This window comes from Primulina tabacum, chromosome 2 (assembly GCF_025594145.1).
Source record: "Primulina tabacum isolate GXHZ01 chromosome 2, ASM2559414v2, whole genome shotgun sequence".
In the NCBI taxonomy this organism is placed as follows: Eukaryota; Viridiplantae; Streptophyta; class Magnoliopsida; order Lamiales; family Gesneriaceae; genus Primulina; species Primulina tabacum.
Genome location: NC_134551.1, coordinates 51,583,236 through 51,608,906, shown reverse-complemented (window position 1 = coordinate 51,608,906; position 25,671 = coordinate 51,583,236). Strand labels below are relative to the sequence as shown.

Here is a 25,671-nt window from a genome sequence, read left to right as displayed (position 1 = left end):
AAGTCACATTCATCCGAAAGTCAAGAAAGGAGTCCACGAAGAAATTAAAGTTGCGTTCGGATCGAAAAGATTTGAATTTGAGATAATATTTGAATGAATGATTTGAAATATCTTTATATTGAGATGAATTCGAAAAGATTTGAATTTGAGATAATATTTGAATGAATGATTTGAAATATCTTTATATTGAGATGAATTCGAAAAGATTTGAATTTGAGATAATATTTGAATGAATGATTTGAAATATTTTTATATTAAGATGAATTATATGATTTCAAATTCATCTCAATAAACCAAAAATAACTAGGATTTGAAATCAATTCTCAACTTAAACAAACTAATTAATTTATTATTATAGAATTTAAGTCATTAGTCTTAAATTCATCCATCTAAATGCAGTCCAAGAAATTTTTTGTCTCATCTTAATTTGTTTTCTAGCCTTTTTGGCCCACTATTATGACTGCTTCCAGAAAGAAATGTAACTAATGCCATACACATAAAAATAAAAATAATAGAAATATACATATTTTAATTAAGAATAAGTTTCATATCAGACGATCTCACATATTTATATTTGTGATACGGGTCGATTCAATCCATATTTGAAGTGAAAAATAATACTTTTAGCTACAAATTAATATTGTTTCATGAGTCGGGTCGGATGGTATATTTATCTTATAAAATTGATTGGTAAGACAATGTCAAATGAGTTTTTTGTGTTTAATTAATTGAATTCATCCAATTTGTCCGTAAACTCATCTTCTTTGGATTTGACGGTAAATTTGGGAAGAAATCTTTATACACGGATGGAGTTCAAATCTGAAATCAAAATTTTAAATTCTTTCTTTTATATGTATGCAATTTTTAGTTTTGTTGATTTCATATTATACTTCCAAAATGGATTTCATATTTTGAATCCTTTCAAAAAAAGTTAATGGATTTTAAACGTTTTAAATTGATTTTAATTGAAATCTATATCTCAAATCATTGCACACAAATTATATCATTCCAAAAACAATTCAATTTGCAGAAAAAGGATTTAAATTTTAAATTCTTAATGCCAGTCAACTCGAAATATATGATTAATCTAAATAGTTATTTGTCGATATGATTGATATTTTAAAAATCATTTAATTCTAATTTTATGTATCCTAAACTTTATATTTACTGAAATAACATTTAATTTAAACAATTAATTATTCTTATTTAATAAATAATTTATATATATACAAAAGTGAATTAATATTCCTTTGTGTGTGTATGTTTTTTATATTACTTTTAACAATTTTATTCTTACATAGATATTTATTTGCTTTTGATTATGGAAATTTTAAGTTCTAAATAAATGCCTAAATTATTTTATTTTGCTGAAAATACAATTTCTCCATTAAATTTAAATAAGAAAAAATTAGTAATTATAGAAACTCCATTATTTTTAGATGAACCGTACAGTACTGTGATATATCAAATTGATGCTTCATGTGGCAACAATTCCTAGATTAAAATTCATCACGTAGGACCGAGTGCTTATTGCTTTACCAAAAACTATAGTTAGTGGTAATGGTGCAACTCAAATATTTTAAACCGCACAGCAGCTCAAGTACCACGATTCGATCGCTCTATCAAGCATAGACAATTATTGCACCCAACAATTTCCCTCCCAATAAGTGCACTCTTTGCAATCAATGAGAATCGAACCCGTGACCTTTGCTCGGATACCAATTATAGGACTGAGTGCTTACCATTTTACCGAAAGTTATAGCTATTGGTAACGGTGCAACTCAAATCTTTTAAACATCATAGCAGCTCAAGCATCACGATTTGATCGCCCTACCAAGTAGGGACAATTATTTAATCAATTTTAATTAATTTTCCAAAATCACGTTTCCCCAATTTTTTTAAATTACTCTTTTTCCCCATTTTCAAAACATTATGTTTGTTATCTGAAATATTTCCCAACATGATTTAATTTAACTACGATAATAATCTTATATTTTCTAAATAAAATCAAATATACATTGAAATGCTCCAAAATATTTCCCCAAATCTCAAAACCAAAACCAAGAAAAGCCCAATTGTATCGACTTAGCCCCTTGTTTGTCTACACCCCCACCTTGACCCTCATTTAATCAAATTCAAAACATTATTACAAAATTTCATTCGTGACATAAGAATATGAAAGGATATGGAAATGTAATATGATTATTAACAAAATTGATAAATATAAAAAAATTATATTATATTATACAATAAAATTACTTATTATATTGTGTTTGATGTAGATTGATTTTTGATCAAATAAATTTTGTACTTATATTATCAACCACGTCAAAACGTTATTACATTAATCACAAATGTTAATTTCTCGTATAATCTCGGTTAAACATTTTTTTTGAGTAGTGATAGATTGTGCCATAATAGCTAATAACAATCATCGACATCGTGATTAAATTTTACCTACATCCTTAGATTTGTGTCTTATCTTTACAAAATGTGCGAATTTCAAAGGATTTCGTGTATTTTTTTTACGTTGTTCAATGCATTTCGTTATATGGGAAATTAACGCGGCTCCCTAATAGTCATCTGATCAACCTTTCATCGAACTAAACATTAAGGAAGGATATGAAGGAAGGATGATTAGTTTACTATATAGAAATTAAGTCTTTACTATGGGGAAATAGGTGCATTAAATTGGAACTGATAAAAACATGTGCAATGTATATGGGAAGCACGTAACTCTTTAAATTTCCGGTCGACACAAGTTTAATTTAATTCTCATGGTTGAGTTCTTAACCTTTACACCAAAATAGTGTTGAAGATTTACTCCAATCAGTCTCCGCCTTTGCGCCAAATTTGGCGCGATATTTATTTAAATAATTATAAAATAATTATTTTATTATTTTAATAATGAGATATCTAAACATATTAAAGTAAGTAACACCCAACCAAGTCTATATATTTATTTATACATCAATTTAGGGTTCACACAACTTTTTCAGAATACAGTGACTTAAAATTATCATGATATTTTATATATCTAAATACTCATCGATTAATATCATAAATATATACCAAGATTCATATGTCCAAAATCAAATATTTTCTAAATATCCCTGATTTTATTTTTTAATTCTTCTTCCCTAGACTTTGGTAGATACGTTGTAAACTCTTATCCCAGCGTATAAAATATTCAAAATTGAGTCGGTATATAAACTTTTCAAAGAATAAGATATAACTGATACATATTTATTTGTTTTGTTTAAAATTTTTATTTTTAATTAAGAAATTATATTAGTTTAATTACAAAATATCTGGAGAAAGCTAACACAAAATAATTTTTAAACAGATATATATATATATAATATATTAGTTAGTCATAATATTGGATTTCTGGAAACATTTTAGTTGAGAATGTTTTTGAAGAAAATAATAATTTTTTTGACATTTCGAGTATTTTAATATTAAAACTTTAAAATAGCATTAAAAATTATCCATGTCTGATTTACGACATTTTCTACTAAAACTTGATTTCCACACCCCTAACTTCTAGAATTGTAGTTTCCCAAAATTCTGGTTCGAACACTGCTTTTTCGCTGAATTCCTCATTTCCCGAAAATCCTGGTTATTTACTTGGGCTTTTCAGACGGAAATGTTATATTTTATTAATTTAATTTATATGGCTTGTGTCAAAATATAAGATCACTGCAATGCGTCGGAGAGGAATTGTGGAGTATAAAAATGAAACAAAGAGTAAACTGTAAAGTGAAATTAAACCCTTGCATGTGTGTTGATTTGACTTTGAATCAGTCTTCTTATTGTATATTGTCATTCTCAGTTATTGCTCTCCGCCACTTCCCATCCGTTTAACGCGTGACATTTCCATGCATGCACACACTCTGCATTAATGGGGGCGTAGAAAAATAGTGTAAACTTATCCGTCATTGGTATTTTCTCAGCTCTATATATACTGATCTGTTCCAGTAATGCTGAGCATCCAGAGTGAAGTGAGAGTTCTAAGCTTATATATTTTAAGCAATGGGATTCTTCTCACGGAAATGGGTGCGTGCGTTGGTGCTTTTGCTTGCGATTATCTTGAATTTGAGCGCAAATGCCTTAGGGGATAAGAAACTTGAAAAGGATGATTGGAGAGGTGACGATTGCAGATTCAGTAGGAGAGGGTGCTTAGGGAGAGGAGGATTTGGAGGTCCACGAGGCGGCCGTGGGCTTGGTGGAGGAGCTGGAGGGGGTTTGGGAGGAGGTGGAGGGCGTGGTGGAGGGCTGGGAGCAGGAGGAGGTGGAGGGTTTGGTGGTGGTGGTGGACTAGGAGGTGGTTCTGGACACGGTGGAGGATTTGGTGCAGGGGGAGGTGTTGGAGGTGGTGGAGGTGTTGGAGGAGGCGTTGGCGGAGGTGGCGGGTTCGGTGGTGGTGGAGGAGGTGGAGTGGGAGGTGGTTCTGGTCATGGGGGAGGATTCGGAGGTGGTGGAGGCGTCGGAGGTGGTGGAGGTGTTGGAGGCGGCGTTGGCGGAGGAGGAGGATTCGGATGTCGGTGGAGGGTGGAGTGGGAGGTGGTTCTGGTCATGGTGGAGGATTCGGAGCTGGTGGAGGCGTCGGAGGCGGCGGAGGTGTTGGAGGAGGCGTTGGCGGAGGTGGAGGATTCGGTGGTGGTGGAGGAGGAGGTGGAGTGGGAGGTGGTTCTGGTCATGGGGGAGGATTCGGAGCTGGTGGAGGCGTCGGAGGCGGCGGAGGTGTTGGAGGAGGCGTTGGCGGAGGTGGAGGATTCGGTGGTGGTGGAGGAGGTGGAGTGGGAGGTGGTTCTGGTCATGGGGGAGGATTCGGAGCTGGTGGAGGCGTCGGAGGCGGTGGAGGTGTTGGAGGAGGCGTTGGCGGAGGTGGAGGATTCGGTGGTGGTGGAGGAGGTGGAGTGGGACGTGGTTCTGGTCATGGGGGAGGATTCGGAGCTGGTGGAGGCGTCGGAGGAGGTGGAGGTGTTGGAGGAGGCGTAGGGGGAGGTGGAGGATTAGGCGGTGGTTCTGGACATGGAGGAGGATTTGGAGCCGGAGGTGGAGTTGGTGGTGGTGGTGGTCTTGGAGGTGGCGGTGGAGTAGGAGGAGGAGGCGGCTTAGGTCATGGTGGTGGCCTTGGTGGAGGTGTTGGCGGCGGAGGTTCAGGAAAAGGCATTGGTGGTGGCGGCGGTTTTGGGGTAGGAGTTGGCGTTGGTGTTGGGGTAGGAGTTGGTGCCGGAGGAGGGAAAGGTTCTGGTGGTCACTGATCTTTGGGATCACTGCGTATCATTGAGTTTTCTGTGTGTTTTAATATTTAAAATTGACAAAAAAACATTGGGCATTCTGTTTGTAGCTGTGATGCTTTCTCAACTAAAATACAAAAAGAAAGCTTCCCTATTCATATCAACAAAATAATCTGTTTCGTTTGATAATATTACTTGCCACTATGTAAAACAATCTATCCTCTCTTTATTATATCTTTATTTTTGTTCCAAAAAAAAAAATTATGGGGATCTTACATATTATGTCTCCATGTCCGATTGATCCACCAGATCCTTAATTTAACGTTCTTGATAATTATAGTATGTAAGTTAATAGAGAACTATAGTACAGCAAAAACAAAAAACAAACTTTTAAAAATTATATTTACACAAAAAGTACGTATTGATAATTATTAATTAATACGAACACATAAGTTTTATTTCTATTTAGTCAAACTATATTTTGGGCGTTTTTACAAAAATAATTACAATAACCTTAATCAATTAAAGCATACATATAAGTACGGTATTCTTCGTTAATACTAGTCTACTAAAAAAGTACGGTTTCACATGTAACAACTAATAATAATTTTAATAATAATTATACTAAGAAAAACCCATAATAAACAATTAATATACATTTACATATATATATATAGATTGCTTTTCCTAAAAGTTATAAGTGAGAGGTGTCATTTATTTTATATACTTGACATGATATCTTCACTTACGTTCGCCTATAAATATCATCATTCCATTAGGAAAAGATCAAAAAATTGGTGCAAAATAATTCATTAGAAAAGATAGGAGAAAAATAGGTGAGAAAATGCCAAGAATTGAAGGTTATCTAAACTTCATGTCACACCCAGAAACAAGTTGGTGCAATAGGTGTAGCAAACGTTTTCACGAATTACTTCAAAAAAATAAAAAATCGTGAGACGAGGCTACCTTCCTCATATTTACAATAAAAAAATAGTATTTTTAATATAAAATGTCATAATTTTCTGTGGATAACTTGAATAAAAAAATACATATTACAAAATTGATCCATAAAAAAATTGTTTTTGTGTTTTTAGTTTTATCCATATTTATATATTATCGCGTGATGCATGTTGTATACTAGTATGTATACAACATCTCATCGTAAATCTTCAAGGAAACTTTAAATAAAAAAAATGAAACTAATTTGCAACATATCAAATAATAATCGTCCCCCGTTAAGCTTTTGCTGGTTAACCTATCACGTCAACAGACATTAATACCTGAAATTATTTATGAGTATAATACACTTCAATAATTATCTCCTTTGGCTTCACAATAATAGCCTCCGACAAATTGCTTTAATTTTATTTATATATCTTTTATTATTATTAATATTAATATCATCTTGTGATATGAATATATATATACATATTAATATTATTTTGTGAAATATATATATATATATATATATATATATATATATATATGCTGGTTGACCTATTCCGTCAACAGACATTAATACGTTACATTATTTATGAGTATAATACAACACAATAATTATCTCCTTTGACTTAACAATAACAGCCTCCGACAAATTGCTTTAAATTTATTTATATATATTTTATTAATATTATGATTATTATTATTTTGTCATATGAAATTTATTACGGTGCGTTTGATAGGGATGATTAGGTGGGTATGTTTGGTAGGAGTGATTATTTAACCAAGTCTATCCCTCATATGAATGATTAGGTTATATTAGGTGTGATAAAATAATCATTCCTCACCCCATAGGATTATTTATCCACTCTTAATACATCTTATTATTTCCAATTTTACCCTTCTTCTAAATTCAAACTCACCACCACTTCTCTAAAACGGCCGTCGGCCGACCACCGCCGCTGCCGACCACCGCCGCTGCCGACCGTTGCTGACCTCCGACCGTCGCCGACCGCCGCCGCCGCCGCTTCCGACTGGCTAACCACCATCGACCACCGCCGGCGTCGAACACCGCCGCCGCCAAACACCGCCACAAAACTGGAAGGACAATTTTGTCAATTCATCAAAAGATTATTATTTATCACATTCTTAAAAATCATACCAAATATAATATTATTTTATCCTTATCTACTTCAATCATTTTTTTTTATCATTTTTTTCTTATTCATTTTATTATTTTATCTTCTAACCAAACGTAGCCTTAATATTATGATTATTATTATATTTTGTCATATGAAATTTTATATATATATATAAATGTATACATATGCAGCCATACCCTAGCTCGTGCATGTATATATATATAAAAGTCCTTTTAGCGTCGGTGGCAGCGATGGAGCTCAAAAGCTAGCCCCTGGTGAAGAATTTGTTGTGTAACGTGTCTGACCGGGAATTGTTGATATAGCATCAAAAATAGTTAACTTAATCTTAATATTTTTGATATATCAAATGTCACGTCTAATATCTTGATAAAAAATTGAAAAATGCAAGCTAATAGATTAAATAATGAATTGATTGATAAAAAGACAAAATATGAAAAATGTATTAATTACGAGACCAAAAAATTCTCCCTAACCATCATCGTGGGAGCTGTGTGCGTATAATGAATTACGATTTTTTAGGATTGGATTTCAGCAATGGGGTTCCCACATAGATTGATATGTTCATGTTTTTGTGCAAATACTGCTGGGAATAAGAATCCGGATGGTTGTAGATTTAACCGGAGAGCCTAGCCGAAACGGCGGACTTTGTGTACAGCTGAAAAATAATGACATGTCACTAAAATTATTCGGGCGACGACATACAACTCTGGAGCAATCGATGTCACGTAGGCTAGCACTTCGTTGAAAAATAAATAAAATTGAAAAAAATACAAGTTAAGATCGTGAATTGAAAGATAACATGATCAAATTGAGAAAAGAAAAAAAAACACAGGATAAAGGAGGGAAATGTTAATTTTCCTGATTAATCCGGTGAACATTATTATTTTTTTTTAAAATAGACGAATTAGTGTAATGAATTCATTATAGAAAGTTCAGGGATCCTCCTCAGAAAATTCTTTGAAATTATCCATCGTTCTCACTTCACCAATTTCTCAACCTTTTATATATTAATAATAATAATAATTTTCCTTCATCAATACGCGTGGTGGAAAGCTGGGCTCGCAGAGTGAACTGAGAACTTTTAGGTTTTGTTTTAAGCAATGAGATTCTCAGAGAGATGGGAGTGCCCGCTAGGACTTTTTCGGTGATAGCATTGGATTTGTGTTCAAATACTGTTGGGAATAAGAATCCGGATGATTGCAGAATTAACTGGAGAGCGAGCTGCTATGGAGAAGGACACGGAAAAGGCCTCGAGGGATTAGTTGGGAGGATTGGTGGAGCAAGTAGAGGAGAAGGGAGTGGCGGCGGCGGCACGTACTTTTTGAACGAGCCCGGCGGAGGCTTAAGTGCCCGGGTGCGAATCATGGTATTGAAGGGGACATAGGAGGTGACAGAAACGGCGGCGGACAGGATCCCGGGATGTCCAACGCCAACATAATTTTGAAAAAGGTTAAAAATACACTTATTAATGACTAAATAAGATTATAATAATTTATTTAAAAAATATCGTGGTTGTGAAACGAGTTAATAAATTAAACTGGCGTTTTCGGATGCATGTGTTACATAACATTTTTGTTTTTATATATAGTAAGTGAAATAAAATTTTATTTTGTTTTAATAAAAATATTAATAATTATAAAAATTTAGACCAAAATTAAATATTTGGAAATTCACAAAATGGGATGATATTGATTAGAGATATATTAATTTATAAACTACCATGGATAGGTTATAGACAATATTATTGTTGATAAATTTAAGGAAAGTTTAAAATAAAATGAGAATTTAAAAGTATTTCTATAAAATTAAATAAGGCTTCAGCAAATTGATGTAAATTAGTTAATAAAGCCCACTTGACTTTAATAGAATAGAATATTAGTATAAATATTAGTGTAAGTAATGCTAGATATAGACCTAACATTACACCTTATTTTATATTTTGGTGTAATACTCTAAATATTAATCATAATTCACAATGGAATCAAAGAATAATAAACTAAAAAATATATTAAATTGTAATAATGTCAAATCATAATTTTTTCAACCAAAATACAAGGAATAACATATCGTAACTCGTACATTTCTATTTTTATCATATTATCAATCAATTCATTGTCTTTACGTACACCCTAATCTGCATTTTTTTTAGTTTTTCACTTAAACACTGATAAAAAAAATTTTGAAAAAAGGAAAAATTAATAAATAAAAAACCAGTTAGAAAATAAAATATAAAAACCAGTTGGCACCGTCTTTGTATGACCTGTAAGGTTGTAAGCCAACTGGATATGGATGCCATGTGAAGTACCTGATCTTGTCTCGGTTGACCCATTTAATTTGTAGGTTTGGACACTCAGACGTAAGGAGAAATTTTTAATTTAGTTGGGGAAATTTGTTTCAAAAAATATATTTAATTAAGTGAGGTAAAACACCTTATTTAAATTAGTTAATAAAATTAAATTTCAAAAATAAATATACATAAAGAAGTGCACACATTTTCTATTTGTTCCTAAATTGACAAACTTCGGATAAGTCATATAAATTAAAAAAATAACCATACCGGACAATTAAAATATACTTGTATAGTGGTGATTCTCCTAAAATTCAAATATGATATTATAAATTTTCTATTGAAAAATCTCTTCGAAGAGTCAGTTTTAGTCGTCGAACGGAATGAACATTAAACATAATTCTAGTATTTAATTTCAAGTTATAATTTTAGAGAATTTTTTAAAACACTAAAAATTGCACGCCAGATTTAAATCTAAAACTATACTAACAAGTTGAACTAAGAATTTTGTACTGGGCAATAGCCCGTCGTTGCCCCAAAAGAAGTTATGTCGAGGTTTGGACAGAATTAGGTTATCTAATTAATAAGCATTGCCTTTGACTTCAAAACCTTGATTAACTGCCACCCAACTTTTATTATGAGTTTAAATATTTACTTTAATTTAGTGTGAGATTAAAATGTCGGTCTTAATAGATTTATGGGTAACAATTTATACATACGGGTACGTTGATCTTTTTGCATGCATGCCTAAAATCGTGAGTAAAATACTTCATTATTGGTAGCTGTAATAATTCCGATGGGGGCCGAGTTCTATATTGTAAAATAATAATTAAACAAGAAGTCCAAGTTGCAAGAAACCATATAACTATGTTGTATTAATAAATGTAGTGGTTCGGATGATTTAAAACTTTGAAATAATTGAATTTTACCATATATATTATAGAAAAAAACTTTTAAACTATGATAAAAATATTTTAATTGTGGTTGCTGCAGTCGGCCCTACTGCCCTAGTGTACATTTATCTTACTTGACTTTGAACTTTGAAGTAGTCAGAATACATACATATACACACACACACACACACACACATATATATAATTTAATTGTCCCGCCATTTCCCCATCTGCTTAAACGCGTTACCGACGATGCATCCTCCACTCATTAATGGCTGTGGAAACAACTTGCAAAATTTATCCATCATTCTCGACTTTCTTTGGCTTATATATAGTGTTCACCATCCAATCGAAGCTGAGCATGCAGAGTGAAGTGAGAATTAGAAGCTTTAATTTAAGCAATGGGATTCTCACAAAAATGGTTATGTGCGTTTGTTCTTTTGTTAGTGATGGTCTTGGATTTGAGTGAAAGAATTAATGGGTATAGGAAGCTTGAAGAGGAAGAATATTGGAGAGGTGATAATGACTGTCGATATAGTCGGAGAGGATGTTTTGGTCGGGGAAGAGGTTTCGGCGGACGGGGACGTGGCCGTGGTGGTTTTGGTAGAGGACCTGGAGGTGGCTTTGGAGGGGAACCTGGAGGTGGTAGAGGAGGCTTTAGCGGCAGACCTGGCGGAGGTTTCGGTGGAGGACCTGGAGGTGGCGGTGGTTTAGGTGGAGGTCCCGGAGGTGGGGGAGGACTTGGCGGTGGAGCTGGTGGAGGTCTTGGAGGAGGAGGAGGTTTAGGTGGTGGTAGTGGGGGAGGACTTGGCGGTGGAGCTGGTGGAGGTCTTGGCGGAGGAGGTGGTTTAGGTGGTGGCGGTGGGGGAGGACTTGGCGGAGGAGCTGGTGGAGGTCTTGGAGGAGGTGGAGGTTTAGGTGGCGGCGGTGGGGGAGGACTTGGCGGAGGAGCTGGTGGAGGTCTTGGAGGAGGTGGTGGAGGAGGACTTGGTGGTGGCTTCCGGTTCTGGTGGAGGATTTGGCGCTGGTGGGGGAGTCGGCGGAGGTGGTGCTGCTGGGGGTGGTCTTGGAGGAGGTGGCGGATTTGGTGGTGGAGGAGGTGGGGGTGTAGGTGGTGGTGCGGGACACGGAGGGGGATTTGGGGGAGGCGTAGGTGGTGGTGCGGGAGGAGGTGGAGGACTAGGAGGAGGAGGAGGGAGTGGCGGTGGGGGTGGTATCGGGGGTGGTTCTGGTTCAGGAGGAGGATTTGGAGCAGGAGGTGGTGTAGGTGGTGGTGGTGGTCTTGGAGGAGGGGCAGGAGGAGGGGGTGGTTTTGGAGGAGGCGGAGGGGGGGGTGTTGGAGGCGGCTCTGGCAAAGGTGGTGGATTTGGGGTTGGTGGAGGTGTTGGAGGTGTAGGTGGAGGTGGAGGCGGAGGTGGGGGAGGTGGTGGTTCAGGGGGTGGTTTTGGTGGTGGTGCTGGTGGAGGCTTGGGAGGAGGTGCTGGTGGGGGTTTGGGAAGTGGAGGAGGAGCTGGTGGAGGCTTAAGAGGCGGCGGCGGATTTGGCATCGGTGTGGGTGTCGGTGTCGGGATCGGAGTGGGTGGGGGTGCAGGACATGGCACAGGAGTTGGTGGAGGTGGGGGAAGGTGAGGTTGGGGTTGTTTCAATAAACTCCCCATGCATGTCAAGTGTATTTACGTACGTCATCTTCTAATTGTTGAATAAATTTTACTGTGAGAATTTTGTAACCAAATTTGTGTGCATTTTTGTGATTGAGAAATACATAACCTTGTCGTTACTTAATACATATTACACTCTTAATTTACGTTTAATATAGTGTGTGCATGAATGGTATTGATTAGTCTCCAGTCCAATTTACTTCAAAAATAATTATTAATAACTCTATATGTATATATACACACACACACACGGGAAGAACGATATGAATTTATTTATTTTTTTAAAAAAATAATGAGATTTTCTTGTTAAAATATATTCAACCTCTTGTAGCTTAATTTCCTTTGGATATACAATGATAAAACCAATCATCACAGTCTACGTCGCAAATTTCTCAGTTGTAGAATTTTAATCCCACATTTTCTCCTTTGCATGATATAAATTGGTTTCCAAAAATATGTTTTTAATTTTATGTACCGTAGGACCGAGTGCTTACCGCTTTACCAAAAGCTATAGCTAGTGGTAATGGTGCAACTCAAATCTTTTAAACTGCACAGCAGTTCAAGCACCACGGTTCGATCGCTCTACCAAGCAGAGACAATTATTGCACCCAACAATCTCCCTCCCAATAATTGCACTAATTGCAATCAATGGGAATCGAACCCGTGACCTTGACTCTGATACCAATTGTAGGGCCGAGCGCTTGCCGCTTTACCAAAAGCTATAGCTAGTAGTAACGGTGCAACTCAAATCTTTTAAACCGCACAGCAGTTCAAGCACCACGGTTCGATCGCTCTACCAAGCAGGGACAATTATTGCACCCAACATGTACGATAATATATATCATTACATTAAATTTCAAATAATATTTTGATTCCTGATGTAATATTTTTTACAACAACAAATATTTTTATTATTAACAAAAATATATTTACTATGTTTTGTTAACATGTATATATATTCATATCACGATATTTTACTATTAATAAAATGACATTCTATAAGTTATTTGTGACCCATATCATAACATCATCATTAATTTAAATTACGGTAACGAAAGCGGGTACAATCTTTGATTTTAAAAATTATAACCCAAATTTATCACTACGAACTCGAATAAAAGATAAGAGTAAGTTCATGGTCTTGATAAGATACGTTTCTATTTTCTCAATTTTTATCCTATCTAGAGGTCATGAAATCATGTGTATATAATTTACAATAAAAAATAAGAAGTAAGTATTTGGAGACTTAGTGATGAAATAAAATTGGGCTTATATATTTATAGCAAGTAAAACAATAATATATTAATGAAATAATGTAATATGAGATGACATGTATCAGTAGTAACTGTATAGTTATTAAAATATATTATCAAAGGAAAAACAGTAACTGTTCAAGATCCTGAAGTAAATATCGTGGATTAAATAGATGGGTTCCATCAACATTCGGTGTAACACTTTTCCCCACGTACTTAAGTTGGATATGTACAATTAATCATTTACGAGTCAAAATGAACTCATATTTTCGGACCAAAGTCACGTAGTTCAAATGAATATACTAGATTTTAAACATGTTTATTGAACTCAGCATTTTCAGGCTGAATTCGCGTTGTCCAGTGAACTAGCAGCCTGATACATATAAAGTTTTCTAGGCTCAGTTCATTCAGTCATTCATCCAATCAACAACAATCGATTGGTAACGGGTCACCAATATGAAGTACGATACGACCAATCGATTAATAAATACACAGTATGATATGATATATGAATAAATAAGTAGTTATGAAACTTTATCGTGAATTTCAGGCCAAATTCCTAACCCTATTATTGATAAAAACCGGTAGAAAACATCACTTTGATAGCTTTTTTTTTTCTTTCTTGATTTCTATCTAAAGTCAAGATAATTTACTATAAATATAATTTGAGTTATTTTACATTGGCAGAGATTGGTAGTGGGCGTTGAAACCTTTGATACAAAACTTGTATCAAATAATTTTGAATAAAGCTTTAAAAATTCATATTAAGTAAAGTACATGCCCAAGGTTTATCAAAGTTTCTGCAAATGCCTAAAATAGTGAATAAATGATCGGGCCGTTGAAATCCCGACCAGTTGGAGAGACACGTTCATTTCAAGCACCATCGTGCCGATGTGAAGGAGCTTCAGCGGCCATGTCTGGCCATAATTTTTACAATTGGTTGTTCTTGGTCCGATCTATAACTAACCATTGTAAATTAGAAAATATTTTTGACGTGTTTTATTTTAAAATCGAAGTGAAAATAGTTCAATAAGAAGGATTAATATATGTTGAAAATAGCTATCTTAATCACAAGTTTCTGGAATTTTTCCCCAAATATTCTCCGTGATTCTTGCTTTTCTGGGCAAAAATGGTTGATGATTTTGATACACCTTCCATACAATTTGGTTTTTGAGTGGAATAGAAGTGTTGTGTAAAAATCAGAATTTTCGGCGATGATTTGATTGTTTTCCCTATTTTATCCTATTTTGCTCATTTTTCCCACTTGTTTCTTCCTCTCTAAAATCACAAATTTTTACACTTTCGATTTGATATGATAAAATGTATTTATTTAGGCCTTTTTTATAGGCAAAATATAACGGGACGAGTTACCTATATCACGACACTTGTTTGCTCAAAGCTTCAAACTCGATGTCTACCTAATTTCATTTCTAAACACATATCAATCTTATTTTACTATAATTTGGCAATTGTTGGCTTAACTTGATTACACTTATTTATTATTAAATTTAATTAATAACAGAAATTAATAATATAATATTTTATTTTACCATATTTTATTAATTTTGTTATAAAAATTAATCTAATATTTGTTTTGTTTGTATTTTTATAGTTTTTTTCGTTGAAATGCTATTATTTTATGTAAAGTCTTCTTAAATTTACTTTTGGATTGTTGAAACTGAACACTGATGCATGTGTCAATAAAGAAGCAGATTGGTACAGTATTGGGGGGTTCTAAGAGATCATCAAGGCCGTCTCTTGTTGGCTTTCGGGAATCGGATCTCTCCACCTATTTCGGTGGTCCATGGAGAACTTCTAGCAGTCCTTGAAGGGGTAAAACTAAAGAATTTCAAAAATATTGTGGTAGAAACATATTCCTTGTTGGCAGTGCAAGCAGTCGCAGTCACACATGATGATCTTGACTATATAGGTATTTGTGCTACTGATATTGGAGAACGCTTCAGAAATCTTGCAATTTCGGAGTTTAATCATGTTTACAGGTCGGCTAACGTAGTAGCCCATCATTTAGCCCGTTTTGTTTCTTACTCCCCGTCCATCGTTTGTCTGGATGAATGACGAGTTTCCTTCTTGGTTAGTTCAGCTTGTAATGGATGATTTATCTCAATAAAATTACAAGTTTCTATAAAAAAAATATAATTTTTTTAATGAAATTTTGATTAAATATTTCAAATATTAATTTTCACGTCAAATTGTAATCAAATATATATTTGAAACTTTAAGAAAACAAATAAAATTATCTTGCCATATATAAAATAGTAAAATACCAACTATTATAAATAAACTTTTTATTAATTGATAGAATATACAGAGTGTAGAATTGTCATTTCAGTGAAATTAGAGTGCAAGAGAAGCCTCACTGTAAACTCGCGGCGAATGACGATTTCACCCTCGCTCTCCCTCCAGTGCTCATACGCCAATTTTCTTCTCTCTTCAATAACAAATTGGTTGTCATAAACTGTTGGAACCCTAACTGCTGAATTTTTTTTTATTTCATTCAGTCATGAAACTTCGATCTCAGGGCGCAGGCTCTTCCTCGTCTAAAGGTACCCGTGTTTTCTTGTTTTTATTGGTCTTTTTTTGCGTGAAAATATTTTTTGCCATTAATTTAGAGGAATTCAAAATTTTGCTTGAACTACCTAAATTTTGGCCACTCGTGTCTATTGTTATTATTATTATTATTCGTAACGTACATATTCATGTCGATTCAGTTGTGTTTGAGTGTGTGATTTAGCAATTTGTGTGACCGTTGATCACAAGTGGTGGTGAAATCAGGGAAAGCAAAGGTTACGTACGAAGAGAGCTCGGACGAGGAAAGCGGTGGGCCGATTTCATTGGATTCTGATTATAGCGGATCAAGCGATGAAGGTATATGATTAATGATTGGATGTGTATATTTTTAGTTTTAGCGTTGGTTTTTGGATATTGTGTGTTTTGAGCGTGAGAGGAGATTTGATTAAATGTTTTTAGTGACTGTCTATTTAAGTGAGCTATTAATTTAATAATTGTGTATATCGTCTGGGTCTGCTGTGTGGGCTTGACTTTAGGTTGTTGTTCTTGCTAATCTAGTTTGTTACAATTAGACTGTTCATGAATATTGTTATTTGGTTCAGAAAGAAATTTGATTAACTTTATCGCCTCATTGTTTAATTTGTCCCTGGGTGAAAAGGCATGAATTAAAAAAGATGCACTGGAATGAATGATATTTCTGAAATGGAGGAGCATCTTCAGCAACGAGATATAAGCATGGAATCATGTTTTAGGCGTTTCTTTGTTATTTATGTTTGCTTAGATAGGAATAGGCTGCATACTTAATTTGACACCTGTGCTTTATCCAACATCAAGACCTCTCATCTTGGGTTTTAAAACTTCTTTTGGAGTTGCCTACCTTATTGTTCCTATATTCCCTATACATTGATTTTTCGACGGTTGGTGGTGTTCTTTCTATTGCTAATTGTCAGTGTATAGAAGAGGTTTTATTTACACTTGATAATCTCTCTCCCCTTTTGTTAAGACTTTATTTTCATTTCAGATGATGTTTATTATTGTCTTTTTTTGTGAGAATTTAGGTGAATATTTGTTGAATGTACCTGAAGAGATTAGAGCGGGAGATAGTTTTGACTTAAATCATTCATTAGAAATTGCACCTGAAATTAGCTATGACGAACTTCTGCATAATGGAAATAAAATTAGAAAGAGGAATTCTTTGAAGAACAAAAAGGAACATAGTTGCAAGAAACAGAAGATTGTAGTAGAAGATGGGGGGATGGAGCTTAGTGGAAATATTGACACAGAAGCAGGCAACTTCCCTGTGAAATATGATGTTTCTGGTGCATTAGAAAACAAAAATGGGAGAAAGAAAAAAAGTAAGAAGAAGAAGGATAGACCTGTATTGATGTGGGAAGTATTGGAACAAGAGAATGATCTATGGATTGATGAAAATTTGGCTAAAGATATGGACTTGATTAATCAGAATGAGATGGCGACAGAGATTGTTGATCCTTCGGATGACTTGATAATACCACTGCTGAGGTATCAGAAAGAGTGGTTAGCTTGGGCCTTGAAGCAAGAAGAGTCAGCTGTCAGGGGAGGCATTCTTGCGGATGAGATGGGGATGGGCAAGACTGTACAGGCAATAGCTCTTGTTCTTGCCAAAAGGAAGATCCTGAGGGAACTTCGTGGGGATGAATTTTCCTCATCTTCAGATTGCTTCTCAAAAAAGTTACCAGGAATAAAAGGCACTTTGGTTATTTGCCCCGTTGTTGCAGTGATGCAATGGGTTAGTGAGATTGACCGGTTCACTGCTGAAGGAAGCACAAAGGTTCTTGTCTATCACGGTGCTAACAGAGCAAAAAATCTTTATCAATTCTCTGAGTATGATTTTATTATAACTACATATTCAATTGTCGAGGCTGAATACAGGAAATATGTCATGCCCCCCAGAGAGAAATGCCAGTACTGTGGAAAATTATTCTATAACCATAAGTTGAAAGTCCACTTGAAATATATATGTGGACCTGACGCTGTTAGGACTACTAAGCAGTCAAAACAGCAGAGAAAATTTCCAAAGATAGTGAGGTTATATGAAAGAGGAAAGCTGGTTAACTGCAGTGATGGGGAAATAAAGAGTGTTAATTTCTTTGATAATCCTGCTGACATTGGACAAAATCCATCGTCTGGAAAATCTATTTTGCACAGTTTCCAGTGGGATCGTATCGTATTGGATGAGGTGAGCTTTTAACAGTGAATTATTCGCTTTTCTATTCTGCAATTAATGTGGAACCTTTAAATTCTTCCCATTGTCTGGGTATTTATTTCTTTAAAGATTTTCAACAGTTTAGTCATATTTAGTTAATTGACATCTTGTATTGTACCTCGATAGAGTGATTTTGTGCCGACCCGTGGTTAGAAATTTGTGGCTTAAAGCGACGTATTTTTATCCTGGTAAGTGTGGCCTGGTACTCATGCTACTATTCCTGGATGCCTGACTAGATTTTTTTTCAATTCAGGCTCATTATATAAAAGATAGGCGGAACAACACAACCAGAGCAGTTTTTGCTTTACAATCTTCATATAAATGGGCGTTAAGTGGCACTCCACTTCAGAATCGTGTGGGAGAGCTATACTCACTTGTAAGTTTCGGCGGATGGAATATATATGCTTACAAGTTTCTGTTTATGACGTAAAATAAGAACTTATTCCTCTTGCAGGTTCGCTTTTTGCAGATAGTTCCTTACTCCTATTATTTCTGCAAGGACTGTGATTGCCGTTGTCTAGACTATAGGTAAAGAGTTTGAGAATTTGAGAGATTGAACTTGAAACACAAATATGTTAGATTCCATTTAGTTGTGAATCAAATCGAAAATCCTTTCAAACAGAATCTATCATATATCTATCTGTATGTTGAATCTTTCATGCATTGACGTTTGTTTACTTCTGTGATATCAAATGAATGTAGAGTTATTTGTATTCGTTTCCTCAGAGGATGATTTCACCGATTACCCTTCCCCTTCCGCCACCTCTCCCTTGTGATGCCTAGCAGATCCTTTAAGTTGATTTAGTTTGTGATACTCCCCCTTTAGTTAACTTGTACTCTTTATTACTAGTATCTATTTGTGTGATCCATAGCTATCAAGCTCTGTGACCACTTTGTCCATGTTTTACAGAAGCTGCCATGGATGAGACTTTTAAATTTAAATTGTTTCCTTTCTTTTTAGCTCCTTCCATTCCTCGATATGTTGTATCTCTAATTGAACTGCAATATTTTTTATGGTAACCTTGTGCGTGACAGTACGTCAGCAGATTGTCCAGGTTGTGCTCATAGAAATGTTCGACATTTTTGCTGGTGGAATAAAGTAAGTACACTTCAATAATCTTATTTCTTTCTACCGGTTTTTGTGTATTACACTTGTTGTGATGCAATACTTGGCGATAACCTTTCTTGCTTTTCAGTATATTTCCTCACCAATACAAGATTCTGGAAATATGGGGCGCGGTAGAGATGCTATGCTTTTGTTAAAGCACAAAATTTTGAAAAGCATAGTGTTAAGACGTACTAAAAAGGGCAGGGCAGCTGATCTGGCACTCCCCCCTCGAATAGTATGTTTGTTGTTTATGCTAAAAGGTGTAGATAATTTTGTTTTGTTATAGTTTTCAACTTATCCAAGGTATTCAGGTTACCTTGAGACGTGACTCTCTGGATGTTGTAGAAGAAGATTATTACAATGCGTTGTACAGTGAGAGTCAGGCACAATTTAATATGTACGCCATCTTTTCTGCCAGCTGCCTTTTTAACTTTTTAGAGTAGAGGAAAGCATTGCACAATTGGATGTGTATGTCATGTTGTCTTCTAGTTGCCTTTTTACTTGTTAGATGAAAACATATTTATATGTTTTATGTCAGTTCACTTGGTAGCTGAGAAAATTAAGCAAGAGCCAACAGGATTAAAAAAAGGGAGAAATAGTGTGATTGTAATTTATATGTTTAGGCAATTATTTGATCATTTTGGCTATTCAAATTAAAGAAAGCGGTGAAGAGGATAATATAGTAGTTTTCGTTGTCTGAATCTGCAATTGCACGAAAAGTCATATGGTACATACAAGAGAATCATCTTGTGAGTGGAGCCTATTTACAAAGATCTTGAGCATGGATTACAAGTTTTGGTAGGCTTTACAGATGCATAAACCGATATGGTTTATTTTATAGCTTTAGCCTTTTCTTTGGGCCGTATGCAGCACACCAAAATCTGTTAATTATGTATTTATCTGGCTTGGGTTCTTGATTCATTTGATTATATTCTCTTATAATCTAAAAAAGGAAATTGAGGTTGGCTCGCATTCCATAATTATTCTTGAATGCAAATTGTATCTGTTTTCCTCGTGAATATTATTGATTTAGGTACGTTCTTATGATCTTGAAGTATACTTTGAAACAGTGTTTTCTCATCTTTTATTTCCATTTTATTCTTGGATGATAATTTAATACGAAGTGGGTTTAACTTCTCCTTTATAGTTAAACAATGTTACTTAAGGTACTATCTGGTTGTTATATCATTAACCTTTCTATCTGCAGATACATGGAAGCTGGCACTGTGTTGAATAACTATGCTCACATTTTTGATCTTCTAACACGCCTACGACAGGTTTGTATTAATTTAAAATTTTAATCCAATGAAGGATTTAGTTTTTACTTTGAGAATGATCAAATAAAGGGTCACATACTTAGTGCCCTCACCACTTGTAAGAGATATGCATATCCCAAATTGCTAAGGGTATGTTCCAAGCACTCTTTTCCATTCCTGAAAGTTAAACCAGACATTAATTCAGTTTCATGTTTTGCTCCACAGTTTATATTCATCAATTTTTGCATTTCTAGCATAATCATTATTTTGGACATGGCTTTTCAACAATAACAAGCATTTTCACACTAAGTGGGTTGACTTTATGGATCCTCCTACATCATTGTGCACTCTCCCCTACCCCATCATCATTTATATGTAAATGGATTTTATCATGTTTTATTACTCCTAATCAATTCTTCTTTGGTTTTCCTTCTTTGGTTAATGTACGTATTTGTAATGGTCTCACATCGCCTAATTAGGACATTTATTGGTCTCTTAACTTAAGTACATGCTCATACCATCTAAAACGCCTTTCCCGAAATTTTTCTTCAATGGGCCTAATTCCAACATCTCTCTAATGTTCTCATTTATTTTCTTGTCCATCCTCGTATTTGCATCCACCTTAACCTTCTCATATTTGCGACTCCACGTTCTGCTTGTGCACGCAATTCACAGTCCAACTTTCAGCTCCGTACTTTACTTTTCAACGCTTCCTGAAATTGATGTGTAATGATATTATATTGCAATCCAATAAAGTACGTGTTAGAATTTTAAAATACTTCATATAACATTTAAATAACTAAATACAATATGATTGACTCTTCATCATTCTTACGTGACATGAAATCTATTGTAACAAAATGCCTGGTTCAAAAGACAACCAAATTAATTATACATAGCCTTGGATTTTTATCTTCTTCTTACCACATTGCAGGCTGTTAATCATCCTTACCTTGTGGAATATTCTCTGAGTTCAATGGGAAAAAAGGGTAAAACAATTGATACTTGCAATGCTGAACAATGTAATTTGTGCCAGGACTCTGCAGAAGATCCTGTAGTGAGTTGCTAATTTCTTGCTATTGGTATTGAAGGTTTACATTCCAGAGCATCAGAAAACCTGTTCTATATTTTCGACCGGAGGGTCTACCAATTCTATAGCCTTATTTCTGAATGTTCCAAGTTTCATAAGAAGCCTATTTCAGAGAGTTTTGCTTTAGATTTAAGAAGTCGTGTTTTTGTCTGGGTTTCTGAAGTGTTAATGAGTGATAATTTGTAGGTTGATAAATGATATAATTCATTGTTTACTGGTAAGCAGCACATGGAGGTGATTTTTTGAGGTTTCGTATAGTAGTGGGTCACTACATATGGTTGTTGAACATAAACATAGATTGATATCAAGTCTCTGATACATGGATGAATGCTTGCACTCGAGTTACATTTTGTCAAATATGACTAATGTTTCTATTAATGGTTAATGAGATTGATCCAGGATGATTGATGGATATATTACATAAATATGATGCTTTAAGTTTCTCTTGTTCTGCTTATACATATATCAACATTCTTCTCTCATGCCTGTCTGCATTTCTCCTACTAGCTAGGAATGTGCTCAGCTTGCGATTTTTTTCATTTGCATTTCTTTATTTTGTCGTCCTTTCATCATAGTTTATGTGCCAATCTGTTTTGCTCTCAAGGTGTGCCAAATTCGCTCTTTGACCATCAGATCTCTGTCTTGTTGTGATAACATCTCTTGGTTATTTTCTCATTTGTTTGGTTTGTTGCTGCTTTAGGTTACATCTTGTGGACATGTCTTCTGCAAGTCTTGTTTGATTGATTTTGCTGCTAGCATGGAACTTAACTCCTGTCCGTCATGTTCGAAGCCTCTTACTGTTGACTTCACCATAAAAAAGGATGCCAAGGAGCAGAATAGAACAACTATTGAAGGATTCAGGCCGTCGAGCATTTTAAATAGAATCAAGCTGGATGACTTTCAGACGAGTACCAAAATAGATGCTTTGGTATGTATTTTTTGGGAGGATATGGTAGTTTCCGTCAATTAATCTTCTAGGTCAAATCAAATAATGTTAAATTCACTATCATATTCGATTTAGAAATTTTCTCTTAGTTGTGGTTTTAGGCGTTTCAATTAGACTGCAGATGTTATAATGATCACCATTCATTTACTCGAGTTTGCTGCTGAAGTTTTAATTAAACTTGTCCTTGGCACCATCACTGCGCTCGTGATATGATTAGGCATAATGTTCTTTGCACTTGTTTACCGTCTTTGTATAATTTCTTGATAGATATGGCTTGTTTTTGTGAAATTACTTGATAGGAACAACCTGACTTTGCACATATGCCAACTTCTGTGGGAGGGTATGGCAGTTTTTTTCTACCCAATTTTCATGGCCAAATCAAATGAGGATAAAGTGACTACCACATTGGATGCATAAATTCTCTTATTTGTGGTTCTAGCTTTTCTACTAGGCCATAAATGTTATAAATGATTATCATTTGTTTTAATGACATGTCAAAAACTGTGTTGAAGTGTATGCTTTCGCTGTTTTTTTTAAAAACTGTTTTTATTGATTCTTTTTGTTAAGGATTATGTTGTTTTGAAGTTTTCCATTGATTTTACTCATTTCTAAATTTACTCAATAACAGAGGGAAGAAATTAGATTTATGGTTGAAAGAGATGGTTCTGCAAAGGGAATTGTCTTCAGCCAGTTCACTTCTTTTTTGGATCTCATTCATTATGCTCTTGTTAAGGTACTATATAGTGAAGACCCGGATCTTTTCATGTTAGATGTCTTGAGGAAGAAACCATATAAAATGGTTTGTGTTTCTTTTCAGTCTGGAGTCAGCTGTGTTAAGTTAGATGGGTCAATGTCAATGGGAGCAAGAGACGCCGCTATCACAAAATTTACCGAGGACCCTGGTTGCCGAATTTTTCTAATGAGCTTGAAAGCAGGGGGTGTTGCCCTCAATCTCACTGTGGCATCACATGTAAGGACTCTTTTTAACTATGGTCCATATCATCTCCAATGCATCTGTTTATTGAATACCTTACCTTTTTCTTCATTTGTTAAATTACCTTTGTTAATGTGGAAAAAACTGTCTGCACGATGATAATATGAAAAGTTTTTCCCTTATCTGTGAGCTAGATTTTGTACAGAACCCACCTCGTGTGCAAGGCTGTAAGAAAGCAAACACGCATATAGAGTCATACATCCATCCATCCTTGTTTTCTCTCATAATTATTGGGGTTTTGATTATTGTAATTGGATCTCCGATTCTTGTGCATTTTGATGAGATTTGCTTCATTTTGCTTTTCTAGTTTGTATAGAGTTGATTATGATTAATGGCTTTGTTGGTGAGTTTTGCCAGGTTTTCTTGATGGACCCTTGGTGGAATCCTGCTGTGGAGCGGCAGGCTCAGGACCGAATACATCGAATAGGACAATATAAACCAATCAGGTGAGATGATGGTTCATTCGTTCTCTAGCTACTTTCCGTAATTCGTTGGACCCAATATCTCTGTTTCACAGTAATATATATTTTCCTATTATGTTACTTTATTTATTGTTTATTCTCAGAATTGTGAGGTTTGTCATTGAAAACACTATCGAGGAGAGGATATTGAAGCTGCAGGAAAAGAAGGAATTAGTTTTTGAAGGGTAAGGTTTATTATCTTTTAAATTCTTAATTCTACATGGGTGTCGATTTTTGTGAACTATAAATTTGTATAGTGGAGTTACGGAACAATGAGTTGACGTGGTCGGATAGTAAACAAGAGCACAAGTCACATAATTTAGATGATCATATAAAATTCATCATTTATATGATCATATAAAATTTTATGTTCATTAAGATATTTGAAATTCATTTTATTTTTTAAAATTAATGTATAAATAAATAAGTGATGTATTTAAGGTTTTCATTATTGTTTCATTTTCAACATTAACACTATAATCGAAATTCATGGATTTCAAATCCATCTCGCGAAATGCAACCTAAAGGTTTAGATTTAAACTCTATCACAGGTATACTAATTATCTTGAAGCTAGTGATACTTTCCTGGAAAATTCTCTTGTATTACCTTACAAACTCTACCAGACACCAGTAATCCTCAATTTTTCTGAGTTTGTATGTGTTCTTGCTATTTTCTGCAGGACTGTGGGCGGATCTTCAGAGGCGTTAGCCAAATTAACAGAAGCTGATTTGAAATTTTTATTTGTGACTTGAAGCAATATAGATGGAGTATAGATGGGGCTTTGTAACTGTACCATTTTTTGGACTATTACGTGTACGAATAACCGTACCATGCATTTTGTATCCACACCCCGTTTTGTAGAAGGGAAAATGTCCATGAGAGATGTGATGAAATAACCTGAAATTGATTTTCTTATGCATAGGGTGTTACTTTATTCGGGTATGGTCCTACCGACAGTCGAGCTTCGCAGGCCATTGTCTTAGAGCTACACATGACAGATTCACATTTCTTTACTTTTTTTAATTATTATTATTTGATGCGTGAGTGTCCGCAATTGATATTTTTCGGATTGAGCATATTCTTTGTGACTTGCTTGTCCAAGAAAATGTTAATATAGAGATTAACTACTCATTCCAAGTTCCAGCTCTGGTTGAGTTAGGTTTGAATTAGAAAGTATGTTATTTTTTTAACTCGACTCAGCTCGGGTGTCCGACAAGTCAAGAAGCTACCATGCAACCATGGGCGTATAATCTCACCAACTGGGGATGTTGCTAAATTGTGTTACTTTACGTTTTAAAACGAGTAATATTTTAATGTTATCGGGAAGCTCGGTACACAAATTGGTGAGGGAACAAAACCTCGTAAATAAAGTAAACATGCCTTGAATGAGGGATAGTCACACTATTACCTCAAAACATAAATCTCCGTAATTTCCCCTTTCATGCAAACTTAGTGAGGACAAGATAATGGGCTTAAATTATGTAAATACTCCCGACCACAGCGAGCCATGCATTTAATCAGGGGAACCGATGCTGAGTTAATAAATCCTGGAATAAAAAAAATATTAATAAAATTCTTTTTTTTTAATTTTTATTTTATTAT

General features: G+C 34.9%; 2 protein-coding genes across 2 annotated transcripts; both read left to right on the top strand.

The window, feature by feature from the left end:
* The first annotated feature begins 3,963 nt into the window (after window positions 1-3,963).
* On the top strand, window positions 3,964-5,475 carry LOC142538043 (uncharacterized). The gene is made up of 3 exons (XM_075643485.1): window positions 3,964-4,228; window positions 4,361-5,082; window positions 5,230-5,475. The coding sequence occupies exons 1-2, from the start codon at window positions 4,036-4,038 to the stop codon at window positions 5,002-5,004; spliced, it is 837 nt and encodes a 278-aa protein (XP_075499600.1). The 5' UTR covers window positions 3,964-4,035; the 3' UTR covers window positions 5,005-5,082; window positions 5,230-5,475.
* Window positions 5,476-15,796: 10,321 nt separating this feature from the next.
* On the top strand, window positions 15,797-24,984 carry LOC142536771 (DNA repair protein RAD16). Its single transcript, XM_075642101.1, has 16 exons — window positions 15,797-16,003; window positions 16,233-16,325; window positions 17,027-18,186; window positions 18,467-18,589; window positions 18,668-18,741; window positions 19,249-19,312; window positions 19,410-19,556; window positions 19,633-19,718; window positions 20,529-20,598; window positions 21,512-21,634; window positions 22,368-22,595; window positions 23,242-23,346; window positions 23,431-23,583; window positions 23,965-24,053; window positions 24,173-24,253; window positions 24,749-24,984. The coding sequence occupies exons 1-16, from the start codon at window positions 15,961-15,963 to the stop codon at window positions 24,819-24,821; spliced, it is 2,712 nt and encodes a 903-aa protein (XP_075498216.1). The 5' UTR covers window positions 15,797-15,960; the 3' UTR covers window positions 24,822-24,984.
* The last annotated feature ends 687 nt before the right edge of the window (window positions 24,985-25,671 follow it).